This window comes from Acanthaster planci, linkage group LG02 (assembly GCF_054643075.1).
Source record: "Acanthaster planci isolate LZ-2023a linkage group LG02, COTS_SCS, whole genome shotgun sequence".
In the NCBI taxonomy this organism is placed as follows: domain Eukaryota; kingdom Metazoa; phylum Echinodermata; class Asteroidea; order Valvatida; family Acanthasteridae; genus Acanthaster; species Acanthaster planci.
This window is the reverse complement of record NC_141778.1, coordinates 7,963,151-7,977,641: the sequence shown is the minus strand read 5'-3', so window position 1 is coordinate 7,977,641 and position 14,491 is coordinate 7,963,151. Positions and strand designations below refer to the sequence as shown.

Below are 14,491 nucleotides of genomic sequence, written 5' to 3'. Positions count from 1 at the left end.
CAAGATAATTTTCAGTTTAACCACAGACCATTTACACAGGGATGTGAAAGAAGTGGCTCCGGTGCAAAACCACATACGGTTTTGGTTCCATGCATGTTATGGATTGTTCTCAACTGTTCTCAAGAAAACTTGGGACCTCATGACACGCACTGTTAATAAGTTTATGTTTACTTTTTGTGTTTTGACAAATTGGTTTTTATCACTTTTAAAGAGGAAAAAATGCAGACATTCCGAAAAAGTTTATAAACTTTCTTGCCTTCTGAGATGAAACAAATGGGTTTTATTTTTAGAGTAATTCTTCGAACAAGCGTGTTTGGGGCCTTTTTTTTTTAAATTAACAAGTCGTGACTGGAGCTGGTTATGTTTACAATCAGATATTGACAAAACCATGTGGTACATGTTTTGAAAGTGGCTCATTGTAATTGTTTAATCCTTTATTGAGGAGGTAGTTGCATATTTGAAACAACTTTGCTGTGTTTCTGACGTATGGATCATCCATGTGCCAACACACCTTTTGACCTTATGTGTTCCAATTTTGATAAAAATTACTGTGCTCGCAGGCACTGATGAGTAATAAAAGTAAACCAATTTTTTTGCATGATCTGCTGTTCCATGTGGTCAGGGCAGAGATCACCAGAAATCATAGTAGACAATTTTAGCTTAAAATGCTTTGCTTTTAATAGTAAATATTAATCATAACTGTCAGTTTTTACCGACTGTATACAAATATGTTATCAAAATTCTGAGAATAATATGGTCTAATCAGCAAAATTGTGAATATTAAGATTAGTAAAAAGTAGGTCACTGTGAACTTTTAGATACTAACTTGACCTTTGACCCTGTTTTAAAAGTAAAGTAGCATTTTGAGAACCAGTGAAGCAAACCCTTTGTAAGTATGTGTTGCCTTCTCTTTTAGAATCCGTTTAAATCTTCCAGGGGCTTTACAGCTGAACAAATTATGGCTTTTTTTTACAGTTGGTAGGCTACAAAATATGTCAGTTAAACAACAGGCGACTGGCATCGATCACAGAAATATTTGACCTTTCTGGCGGCATTTTGGGACTTGTGGCTTCCAACTGGTCTTGGTGTAATGCGTTCACCCCCGGCCTGATTTGCATATTGAGGCTGCGGGCATATTCAGACCACAGACATTTATAAAAAAAAAATCAGCTGGGGCCAATTTCCTAGAGCTGCTTAAGCACAAAATTTACTTAAGCAGGAAAAAACTTTGCTTAATTAAACAAAGGTTACCAGTTGAAACTCTATCTGAATGTCGTGCTAACCAAAAAACAGCTAAATACAATCCCAAAACAATATACATCACATAGAATTTTGGCTGGTTAACTGATTCATCAAGCAATGTGTTTTTTCGCACATACGCAAATTTTGTGCTTAAGCAGTTCTATGAAATTGGCCCAGGACTTGCAACGCCTTTGTATGAAAAAGAAGCCAGTCGGCGGCCATTTTACCAAGCTGAACGCAAAAGCGTGGGTTGAGACGTCAGGAAGAACAATGGTGGGCATTGCTGCAGGAAAGCTTTGTATTCGGCTCGGTAAAATGGCCGCGAATGGATTCAATGACTCTATAAGCTGATTAAGGGCTTTGCGAGTCCATATTTCATTGTACGTACGCGTCTGTGATTCAGACCCGGGCCCGAAAATTGAAGGCTGTTGTTTTAAGGCTATGCCTACAAGAGAGGAAGGAAGCATTTGAACAAAATACATGTTTAACATTTGTGACATTGATAAGAAAATTGACCTGGTCAATATCTTCAGTTGAATTTCCAGTGAAACACTCATTGCTACTCTTTTCCTCAGTGTCACTAGGCGGCGCTATTTTTGCCGATATTATTCAGTCTTCCATATGCATGTATTTCTTGAAGAGAAAAAATGGCGGAGTGAAATCTGTCATAAGCAAGCTGGACCCATTGGCATACAAAATGGTGGTTAGAGGAAAGCACTTGCTGAGAGGAAAATTGTGCCCCCCCCCACTCTTCTGCCTATTTTGTCTTTACATAGCTGGCGATGTAACGTTGTTCGAGAGATTTAGAAATGGAGCGTGAAAACTGATATAGCGATAAAGACCAACACTTCTTGTCAGTCTGGTTCCTGGATTTGGCAACGGTATATACAAGTACACTGTCAACACTACTAATGACTCTTGATAGGCCAGCATGATCGACTGCACGGCATGTACGTACAAGTTGCCAGGAAGTCCATGAACCGCTGAAGGTGAGTTTAAGAATATATATAAAATTTGCTTTGAATGTATTACATACATTAATATGTTGCCAGTGCGAGCCTCGAATCCTGCAATATTCTTCGGGAAAGAGTTCCACGTACAGACAACACTTGGTGCCTTGTACACAAAGCCATGAGACTTTTCTGAAAAGGGTGCCTTTTCATGCTTCAGAATTTTTTTAACTTTTTAGAACATGTCATCACTTTCTGACGGCTGTTATTAACGTTGTCCGTATATGAAACTCCTTCCGTTCTTCGAAAACAATTATGACACCCATGCTGAAATCAGCCGTACGACCGGGTTCAACTTAACTGGCAATGCTAAACTTTATCTTCGGCGTAGACATAGTAGACCTGGAGGAGAAATTCAAAGCTAGGGCCTAATCCTTCAGTTTGGTCTTTCTTTGATTTTTCTTGGGAACGACTTTTTCTAAGGGGTGGCGCAGTGGCGTATCCAGTGGGGGGGGCAACTTTCCCCGATGGATTTTTTCTCTTTAATTCTCACTTCAATATTTATTTATAAAATTTTTATTATAATATTTATGTATTAAATATTAGCACCAAAAGCCTAAGAAAACAACACAATAAAATAAAAACTAGGATTTCGGGACCGTGAGTAAGGCTTTTGATATTTTTATCCCCCAACATCATGTCAAATAAGCCCAAAGCCGCTTTTGCGTTTGAATCCCCAGCCCCATCCCACCCCAAAAGCTGGATACGCCCCTGGGGGTGGCTGGAATGTCCCAGGGGCAAAACACCAATCAACAATGAATTATAAACCATTAAGAGAAGGGTCGATTTTGAGTTTTTCAAGTAACTTTTTCAATTTCCTTTCAGTTCCTTTTCTTCTATTTATGTAGCCTTCTCCTCCTTTTCCCTCTTGCCCTGCCACTCTGACACTACCCCCTCGCCCAACCCTCGTGACTCCCGTGAGTTGGAGCCTCCCACGAGTCAGGTTCCGTTTAAACTCGTGAACCACCGAAATTTGAAAATAAAGACAGAAAAAACCTTCACAGCAAAACCAAGCTACCGGTCAAAACGTCTTACTCCGTATATTTCTTTGCAGTATAGTTTCCGTCTGTTTTGTTTTCTTTGTGCATAAGTTTGCTGAGCAGTAGGCCTACATGCTAGACATCTTTATGAAAAAGGAACCAGCTGGGGCGATGCCGCTTTTCTCTAAGCGTTTAAACGAAAAAAGTTGTCATTGTACAATTTATCAGCATTGCAGTTTATAAGTTTATAGTTACAGTGTTTGTAGAGTTCAAATTACTGCCTCCACCAATTGAAAACGAAACACATTAAATACACTAATTCATATGAGTTATGCGGGTTTGGTAAAAAAAAATAATAGTAACAATAATCATAACAATTGATACTAAAAAAAGTGGGTAGACCTCCAGTTTTCTGTTGGAAAAAAATGTATTTCAACAAGAAGCAATTGTCCACTGAAATAAGGTACATGTATATCGTTCACCATATACACTTTTATTTAAGTGTGATTTTTGGTAGGGGCAATGCTTTTGTGAAATTGATAAAACCACTTTCTGGAAACTGTAAATCTGACTAGATTTCTCAAATATCTCTGAACTGATCTTTGGCCAAAATAGTTACGTTATAAATATATTATGCGATATGGCTTGCGCGTGAAAAGTGTTCGGCTTGTTATGCATGAGAAAAGACAAACAACAAAAACCTCTATGACCCATACCTGTTGTTGGTATTGTTTTGCCTTACATGTACTTTGCATTCCCCATACACCCAGTGTTCTTTTTATTTAAACAAAGGAAATATACAAATGATGAACGTGGTCATTGCATGTACTAAGGGTCTAGTATGACTTGCTGAATCAATAAAGATAACCGTTTCTTCAAGATGTATTTTTGCGTTGGGGAGATGTTAATTTATAAAACGGGTTTTTGCCACCCGTTATGTCAATTAACATCTCTACAACGCAAATATACATCTTGAAAATAGTTCGCGGTACCCGCTGCTTCACCTGACTCGGACCGGCCAGTCGACCCCGGCAAACGCGGTGGTCGAGTGGTCAAGACATCTTCACCAGTAAGCATGAGGTCGTGGGTTCGAGTCCCACCCGAGGAAGCTTGTGAATTTTTTGCAAGCTCTGGGACAAGCACTGAGCATACAGTGTTTATCAATTTTATACGTTGGGTAAGGAAAAAACCCGTTATATCAAATAACCGTTTTTCTTTGTAGCTCATAAAGGTATTACAGTACGTGTACCGCGAAAACGCAATTTAATATAAATACATGAATCAAAAATGGCTGACAAGGTCGTATCAATTAAGGTTATAATTCATTCTGGTGGGAGAACAAGGCTATACTTTACCATGGTACCACCATTAACTTTTCTATCATGTTACAAATGACCAATCAGTTGGAATAATGAAATCTCAATTTACCCGTGTGCGGGCTTAAAATAGCAATATTGCTTCCATTACCAGTAATGAATTTGTACAGATTAGAAGCTGCGTTTTGACGTAAATGCAACGTGCTCGAGGGATCAAATGTAAAAGAAATTTATTGGTGAGGTTTAATGCGCTAATTCTCCAAGAATTTACTATATAGGCTTCCATCCAAGGAGCCGGCCATTTGTTGTCTAAAGTGGCAGTTGCATGATTGTTTCTCACAGTGTCTGGGGAAAATTACACTTCCTCCATCACGCCCGCATGAATTGATACAAGCCAATAATTTTGACTACTACGGCACCTGTTTAGACTTGCACGAGACAAAAAGATGAAAAAGACGCAAAATAGTCCAACACCAGTTTACAAGGCAATATGTCAACATTTTGACCAGTAACCTTTTCCTGCAAGACTTTTGTCCATGCTGAGTAAAATGATGCATTAGAGGACAATCATCGGATCAGGCCAAAAAAGTAGTTCTCCTTCCAATTGCATGCCTCTTGAAAGTAGGGTCAGTAGGTCGGAATTTTTTGGGGGGGTCAAATTTTTGTGCTGATTGAATGGCAATTATGGTGACAAAAGCTACCTAAAAATGCCTCAAAAAGTGATAAAAAAAACTTGCCTTAATCTACGTAAAAAAATCTACAGTCAACAATTCTTAAGGTTTATGGACGTTTTATACCACTATAGCCCAATGGTAGTCATGTAATCACGACGGCAAACAGGCCAACATTGTCGTATCGGATGGTAAGAGTCGATGATGCATATAGACGGGTGGGCAATAAACCTCGTGCCGCGGCAGGAATTTTTGCCGACGCACGCTCGCTAAACATCCTCAAATTTAACTCCTGAAGAATAAAAAGTACTCACAGAGACAACAGACGAATTTCTGCTTGCAACATCGATGTTTTTCGACTTGCAGCTGTAGGGTTTACAGTGTTCTATAGATGTTCGCGCACGCGCTTTCACCACTGCGACAGCGAAACGCGAGGGGAACTCGTGAAAATAACGAAATATAACGAAAGTTTCTTTTCAAAAGTTGCAAATGTAAGCAGCAAAACATTTAAATAAAACGTTTTAACGTGAAGAAAGGTTGTTCGGAGGAAGTTATATGTGAAGACACAAAAGACAACAGAATTTATTAATTTCAAATTTTTTGTAATTTGTTTGAAATTTATTTTTCTAACTTGCCAATAACATTTTAGGGTCGCGCCGAAAAATTAGGGTCGGTTGGGAAACCGGAAGAAGTACTTTTTTGTTTTTTGCTTTATTCAATGCACGTTTTATTATCAACCAAGTCTACAATCTTCATACGAAAATGGAACCAGCTTTTAATGTGAACCACATTAAAAGCTGGAACATACAATAATACAATACAGTTCTTTTTAAATGGTGGATGTCGTCCAGTTTTGGGGGGTTGTTTGGTTTAGTTTTTTGTTTAGTTTTGTTTTTGGGAGGGGGTTAATTTGTTATAGCATTTCACAAGTTCATAAATAGAGAATTAGAAGAACTTTGTTTGTAGTATACCCTCAGCCATTTTGCATTCAGTGTTGCAGACTGTTTGACACGAAGTGATAAAATTATGAAATCTTGACGCTTGCGCAAGCGGTACGGTGACAGCTCAGTACCACTACAGAAATGGCTAGAGAGCTTAGACCATAATGCCGTGACGGTCGGGTCGCAGTAAGACTGCATGCATAGTTATGCAAATGCGAAATTCGCTTAAATTAAAATCTGTTCAGCTTCTGCAGATTCGCAGCGATATCGATGCATCAGTCAGGAGAAAGCACTTATGAGATTCGTTTCCAAAGGACAATGGCTTAATGTCTGACAGTACAGCTACGTTGGTGGTCCTTCCCATTTGTTATAGGGCATTCATACGTACTTCCCGAAGCGCTTTACATATTGACCAAATGATACATTAGTACCGGTAAAAACGGAATAAGAGCAGTTAACGCAGATTGAAAGTTATGATCAGTTTTTGCATCCCTGATGTGTTTGGAAGTGAGTTCCAGAGTGCAGGCACTGCCTTGTGAAAAGGACCAATGACCATAGGACTAGGTGCGAGTAGCTGGAAGAACAAGTTGGGATGTGACTTTGGAACGAAGAGTGCGACAGGGTTGGTGGAATTTGATGAGTGCCTGGAGATATAAGGGCGCCAATCCCTTCGAACATTATATGTACATGTAAGTTCTAAGCAGTAAAACCATGTACTTGATGTGCTTCGTTACCGGTTATCTTTTTTTTGGGGGGGGGGCGCTAGTCAGAAGCCATAATACCGAAACACCTTGTAGCCAGGGAACACACCCCAATTACACGATGCAACCTGGGAAGTGGTGAACAGGAATCACTTGAGGAGGATCCCGCTTTTTGAGCACAGATCTTGAAACAAACTATATAGGGAAACTGACTTGGTGCTTACAAATCAATTATAAAGATGAACAAAGAAATTGACTGAATAATTATAATATAATAATTATGTTACTCAGTTGAAACTTTGACGAAATGGCCACGCGATTAGTCCGTAGGCGGATTTAACGTGATATTGCATTACCAGTTACTCTCTGACTCCGTAACAAGGTCGATGTCTTCCTCGCGCGCGTCGTAAGTGTATCAGTCCTTTGATGACCGCCAACCACTACACAGGCACTCCCGGTGGCGGGAGCTGACAGCGAATACGAGCCAGGACGTCAGGCACATGTTGACGATTGGCATAATCAAGGCGGCGTCACGGAGCGCCTGGGACCACTGCGCGAAGTAAGCGAGCAGCATGAAGTAAGAGAAGTAGGGCAGCCAACACACGGTGAAGAAAACGCTCACAATCAGTGCAGTTACGGTCAGGCGCTCACGGTCCCGAACCAGACTGACCGTGGCATCACTTGGGTCAGGGAACCTGTGTGGTAAATCCATTGCAAATATTCAGTAAATAAGAATAATGGACGAGAACTGCAGATTCATTCAAATATCGAGTGGGCGAGGCGAAGCACAAAAATTGAGTACACTCTGTGACTTACACTACTTCCCATGCTGATGATATCATGTCGACAATGGTCAAGTTTTGATGCAAGAGCTTAATCAAGACCAATACTTAAAAATGCATTTTATATTTGAATTTTTGTCATTATCCATTTTGATGCATTTTGTCAAATAATCTCTAATAGAGCGATATCCCGTATCCTACTGGTTTGCACTGTTGCTTTTCAGTTTGCCTCCACTTTTAATCACCTCATTTCAAGCTTCAAATTGACAAAATCCCTCACAAAGCCACGTTATCCGTGGTGCGTTACGAATGAACAGCTGCTGCAGATGCGTTACAGATTGTAGCTTGTTGATTTGTGAGAGCAATCGAAACTTTCCACAGTGATGCGTCACAGAAATAATTTTGATAAGTGCAATGGTTATGTCCATTGGGACATAACTATGAGCCTTATACCGACTTTCCTGTTTTTCTGGACCTCAAATCCTAAATCCAGGTATACCATGATCCGGGTAGGCTTCGAACTTGATAAATCCGCGAACTGTCCATCTCAAAAGGGCGTGCATCTAAATTTCAACAGTTTTATCATAGATTTCTCTTGATTGGTGAAAATACTTTGTGTCGAACGTAGAAAAGAAGGTGCATTGGGAACTTCCTGGGAAACACACACCATGCATGTGATGTTTTGGGGGGATACCATTTTCCATAGTGCAAAAAGCTACAAAAGAGTGTTTTGCAAATGTCCTTTTGACTTATATAGAGCTCAAAAGCAAACCTCTTTGCGTCGGTGCCGCAGTAAACGTTGACGGCAATTTTCAGGTAGTAGGAGGCCATGATGATAAGGGGGAAAGCGTAGCCGATCAGGAACCTGAGAATCTCAAAGCCCTGCTTGATGGACGTTTCGTCAGGCTTTGTCGAGAACCGGCAAACTCCGGCGATGAAGTCCACCTTGCCGAATACCAGGGAGGGGAGAGCGAGTACTGCGGCCCCAAGCCACATGGCCATCGCCTGGGAGGACGCCATCGCGTAGCTGGTCTCTTTATGGCGCGCCTCCTTAGGAAGGGAGAGCACTTCGTGGCGGTCCCAGCTCAGGACGGTCAGCGCAAAGACGCTGACGTACCCGGCCACGGCGGCAAGATAAGCCTCAAACTTACACAGCCCATTGGGCACATCCCAGAGACTGTTGAAGAGGCGGCCAACGTAGAAAGGCACGGGCAGCAGCAGGTAAACTTGGCACGCTACTGCTATGTTGAGAATCAGCAGGTTGGGCACGGTGCGCATTTTCCTGTGAGCGGCGATGGCATGCACCATGCAGACGTTACCTACAAAACCGAGGGATCCTAAGAGCGACAGAAGTGCAGGAACTGAAGGTGACACGTATTCTGATTGGTAGGATACCGCTGTTGTACCCGCGGCCAAGTCGTCAGCCATCACGTTAATCCGTGTTTCCCTGAATGTCTGTGTTTTGGTATTTTTGTTTTTTGTTTTTTCTTGAGCTGAGATTGCTCAGCTGTTTAGTCCCTTCGGAAATAGAAACGGCAGGAATAAGTTCGAGTGCGGAGCAGCCGTTTTTGGCCAGTCTTCGGTGGAGCAAAGAAACATTGGTATCAAAATTCAATGTAACTCGAGTGTCGCAGGTTTTTCACGGGATCATCACACGTCTGTGAACATATCAGAATAAAATCAATTAGTCCAACGTAGTACAGTCGAGGATGCGAGTTACACACAAATTATTTAACTTCTTATTATTATTATTTAACTTATTTAAATTATTTAACTCCAAGAAAACAAGTATTTACAAGATACAAAACTACTTTAACAAACACGCAACCTCTAGAGTCCACTCCGGTGAATTGGAAGCGGGCTGGCCAACTTGCAATCACACAAAATTTGAGGTTATGTTAAATTTATTTAGCCATTATCCGATCAATAAAGAATTCAACTAGTATCACAAATCTACCTCTTTTAAGTTTAGATGCTCTATCAACAGATTTCCCCCAAAATTTAGATATCTTTGAATCTCTAAAATTTTAAATGACGTTAGACATTCACTCAGTTTTCTGAGTGCGCCTTAACTTCCTCCTTATTCCCAAATTTAAGTATGACAAACGTACATTTTTAGGCGATTTATGCAACATAAAATATTCCGAATCAACTCGGTACCAATGTCAGAAACATACTTCTGGACACAAGATGCCAATTTTTTACCAAATATCCAAATTCCATTAATCCTTTTACAGGCTTCCAGTCGAAGAATCGTTCGACGCAACGACGGTGAAGTCGAACTCTTCCCCCACAATTGCTTACACAGAAACGTAGTTCATCTGAGAATAACACTTGTTATTGATTCCACATCCTCTGCATCCAGTCACGGTATTCGCGGGCTCATGCCAACCTACGCCGACGTCGATCTGCCGTCAGTGGGATATCTCTGTAAGGGCATCTGTACTGGAGTCTTATGGCACGATGTCGATTTCTGACAGGCTGAGCACCAACCCTATAATGGTGTCCTTGCTGTGTGCACGCCAACACTTGCACCAAGCGTTGCGTATCCGTCAGAATCGCTCCCGGTACGATTTCGACGGCCGAACGCGGCGCACGCGTGTGTTATGTTAATGGTGGTGATTTTTGTGTCCGTGAAAGTGAAACGCATTAACGCATCATGTATGCAACGCACCCAAAAAAGTATGGAAAGGTGCCTTGATTCGTTCGATCGTGCGGGTGTCTCCCTCGGCGTAGTTTCTGCATTGAGGCGTTAATCACATCCCATGCTGACATGACTGCATCATGCATTCCAATAGCGAGGGCTCGGTCGAACTGAGTTTTGGGCATTCTTGTGTTGGCCCATTTGCTCAAAAAGTGGGTTTTGGCCTCTGTACGAACCATTAGCTATTACAAGAACATCTCATACCCCATGCAAATTAGCCTACGAGAGCAAAACAAGCCATTCATCGAAAACGTATCAGGCCAGCATTTTCGTGTTCAGTGAATCGTATCACCCAAGAACCATGCTTCGAGATACAGGCATCCACTAAGGTAGGCCTACTATAGCTATTTGAAATTGATCACCACAACATTAGATATACACACTAAAAGTGTATTTCATCAACTGGCGTTACTTTTTTGGCTTGGTCTAAGCATTAATAATGTACATGGGACTGGGGCAGGGTTGATCTGGCCAAACCGACCAGAAACATTAAAGACATAAACCGAGTCCGAACCGAAACTGATCTGAAGAAATCAGGGACTGACCCGACAAAAAATCGGGGAAAAATCTACCAGTACCGACAAAAACGCAACCGAACCCCCAAAAATCCGAACGTATGGTTTGAGCCAATCCTTCATTTTAAACAGATTGTATCCGTCTTGTGCTTGAACTTATGTCAGTGGGCTACTCTATGAATATGAGTATACTTGTCAGACGTACATGTAGTCGTACTGTCCCATGTCCTAACGAAGTGACTTGCGCTACAAAGTTCCCGCATATCTGCAAACCATGCACATTGTTCGGTGTAGAGCCTGGAAGTTGACCCCTGATGGCGGGCTTCCGGAACCCGTAGACAGGAAAAATAAGGTGCAAAGATTTTAGAATTTGTAGTATTTCTTCGTTAAGTATATTTCATTAAAAATCCAACTCAAAAAAGGGATTTTGGAAAATATTTTCTAGAAACTGAAAACTCACCTGACCTAAAGGAGAAATATCCTGCCAAAAATTGACCCTTCACTTCCGAAAATCTAAATTGCATGAAGAACACTGCAATGCGGCAGTCTCGTACGCAGATGGAATTTACAGTTTTATGGCAGTCTGTCAGTAAAAGCCGAAGTAAAAACAGATCAAAATATTTGACAAACTTCTATAATTTATAGAGTAATAAACTGCAATATTCTACTTCAATTACGAAAGATTGTAATATTATTTTTATCTAAGCTTTGCTAACAACAACTGCGTGACCAGCTCAACCGAATCTAGAACCCATCGACTGCAGGTAAGTAAATCTTTGCAACGTTGTACAATCTCGTTTTCACGAAAGTACGCGCAGTCAAAACAAACGTACTTGAACAAGGAGACCTAGGTACGTTATCGCCGGACGTGAAAGCTCGTTAATGGAATTCGTTTTTTACCCATCTCCAGCTGACTTTTCCTAAATATATATTACCTAAGGAAGACAAAGGTAAAATTTCAACATGATTGGTTCATGGGGTGGTTTGAGTCAGGAATTATTCCAAAAATTATCGAACGTGATAAGACGAACCAATGTAAAATCCCCATAGGCAACTAGACTGCGCGAGGGTTCCAGCTGCGCAATTGCGCATTAAACGATTTTTCATCGTATGCATGAAAGACCATCGCTGATACTAGGAAATATATAATTTTGGCTATGTAATCTGAAGCTCCTAAAAGTAAATTCATCCCGTGAATTTCCCGTTTCGGTTTTTCGGTTATTTTCTGTTTATTTCGGTTTTTTCACAATATAGCTTACCCAACCCGAAAACTACCAATGCAAAACCGACTGGATCGGAATGAAATGTTGAGAAAACCGATCCGACCCCAAGTCGGTTTCGGGGCGGGTCAGTTTCGATTTCGTGTCGGTTTACACAACATTACAGCATTTAGAGCATACTTGGAACCAGTCATGAAAAGGATAAAATGCATAACTTTCTGGCTGGAAAGCTACTTTTACTAGACTAACCAGTATGTTAGTTACTTGGCAAACATTCCGTACAAAAGGGGGCAGGAAAACAGCACTATAAAATTAGTTAACCTTAATCAATCAACAAGGGGAAACAAACAGAAAACTGAAAAAAAAACTGAAGACAGGATATAGAATGAGAGAGACCAGGCCCCATAGCCATGTCTGCAGGACTTGATCAGGGCTAGCAACAGAACAAAAGTCCTAGGCAAATGGCTGCTGCCTCCCTGCACTGGCGCTAGCGAGAGGCGTCCCGTATAGGTGTACATGTGTTATTCCAGCTGTACGGCCAAGTCATTCAGACAAGGTCAACTACTCACTGAAAATAAGGAAACAAGGATGTAAGCAAATAAACTGGGAATGGTGAACGAAGTGTAACACTTACTTAGTGATGTCTTCCAGAAGTTCCGCACACCTGGCCTTACACGACAGGGCAAAGAAACCGGAATGGGCTGTTACACACAGTTTGAACAAAACAATACTAACATTCTCAACCAATAGAACGATTGCGCCAGCTAAATCACGTGGCCTATAGTGGGTATCAACCCCATAGCAGCCTGTGTTTTGAGTGTAGTTTACAAACAATACAGCGAAGTTACAGTATAGTACCCAACACATCAGTAGTTTGAGTCATGATGCTTATGAAACACTTTTCTTTTGGTGGACGCCCTGTTTGTTGAAATACCCACTATAGGTCACGTGATTTAGCGGACGCAATTGGTCTATCACGGTTGATCTTGACGTCATTGCGTGACATATAATAAAAACACGAGAAACACAGGTTAACGGATTCTGATTTGTTCCTTTTGATTTGTAGTGTTGCGCACCCACAAATCTTGGAATTCTAGCGCCCCCTAGTTTTACTTGTTCTCGGTCCTTGCATTTCTCAGGGTCTCTTATTTAGCTCAGCTATGCCTTATGGACATGTAGCAGAGACGCTAATTTTGTATTAAGTTATTCATGCTGTACTCTGGTATGATCGCGTGTTCCTTCACTCCTTTATCCTTGTGTTTTCTCTGCTCAGTTTTGGCATGTCGAAATTCCCCTCCATGTGGCTGCGTGGTTGGGCGTGGTAAGGTTCCCTGAAATGCTAATGTCCAGAAACCTCAAACTTTGTAACTGTCAATCATTCGCTAGAGATGACCGGGTAAGCACTTTCATGCACCCGGCTCTACACTTGGTACACGTGACTTCTTATTCTGTATTTTACATTGCTACACACGACCCTTAGATTCTTGCGCACGACTTTAGCAGGAAGTCATGTGACCCTTTGAGATGGAAGATTTTCATTGGTTGAGCTGTTCAGCGACGCTCATATTTTATTAATTCCTAAGCCTCTAGAATCCTATAAATAGAGCAGATTTTCCTTAGCTCGTCGGTCAGGTGCGGCGGACCAAACCCTTATTGCGAGAGCGGAACCCAACGTAGTGCGGCGGTTGGACCCTTACCGAGAGAAGTGCGATAATAACCATTCTTATGGCGAAGAAATGTAACCATATGAATGGCCAGCTAGCTTAGCTCGGACCGATGCGAGAGCGGTACGAATTAGCCCAGGGTGCTAGTGAGAATCGTAGCGGCCCGTCACCGCTACGTCCGAACCGATTGCCGGGCGAGACACCCCCGTGTCCCCCGCCACCCTTGTCCTGCTAACTAGCCCAGTCCTCCCCGTCTCTACGCTGAGCCAATGGTGCACAGTGCGGCGACTTTATCATTGCGCTCATCACGTTGCGGTCTGAGCGGCAGTGCGGTCGGTACATACCGGCGCTGGCCCCGTCCAGCCCTTGCTAGTCACCGTGGTGGTCCGGGACAGCTCCCACCACGGCCCGGCCCGATGAATGTAGCCTAGCTGTGCGATGCTACACACACGTACCGTACCCACCCCGTCTGACTTGCATTTCCAATGGTCCTGCCAAACCGTAGTTTAGTTACACTCATATACGACTTCGCCTCTCTATAACTTTGCCTTTTGTGTGTTGTATTATGTTAAGCTACACCTTCTTTAAATCCCTATTGAACTTTGATGAAGAGAAGTGAGAGCAATAAACCAACCATACAGTTTGACTGTCACCCAAACCCCTTTGTTTCACGTCCACCCTTTAATAAATTGTTGACCCCAAATATCACATCCCGTAGACACTAATGAAGTCCATGCTACCATCG

General features: G+C 41.9%; 1 protein-coding gene across 2 annotated transcripts; it reads right to left on the bottom strand.

Moving 5' to 3' along the window:
- Positions 1–3,267: 3,267 nt before the first annotated feature.
- LOC110979577 (neuropeptide CCHamide-1 receptor-like) lies at positions 3,268–12,850 on the bottom strand. Of its 2 annotated transcripts, none has more exons than XM_022235514.2 (3): positions 12,717–12,850; positions 8,416–9,301; positions 3,268–7,556 (listed from the first exon to the last, which is right to left on the bottom strand). In XM_022235514.2, exons 2-3 carry the CDS (start codon positions 9,069–9,071, stop codon positions 7,277–7,279), a joined length of 936 nt encoding a protein of 311 aa, XP_022091206.1. In that variant the 5' UTR covers positions 9,072–9,301; positions 12,717–12,850; the 3' UTR covers positions 3,268–7,276. The 2 variants fall into 2 exon arrangements, with proteins under 2 accessions (XP_022091206.1, XP_086986943.1); XM_087130817.1 differs by lacking the exon at positions 12,717–12,850 and adding an exon at positions 11,068–11,172.
- Positions 12,851–14,491: the final 1,641 nt, after the last annotated feature.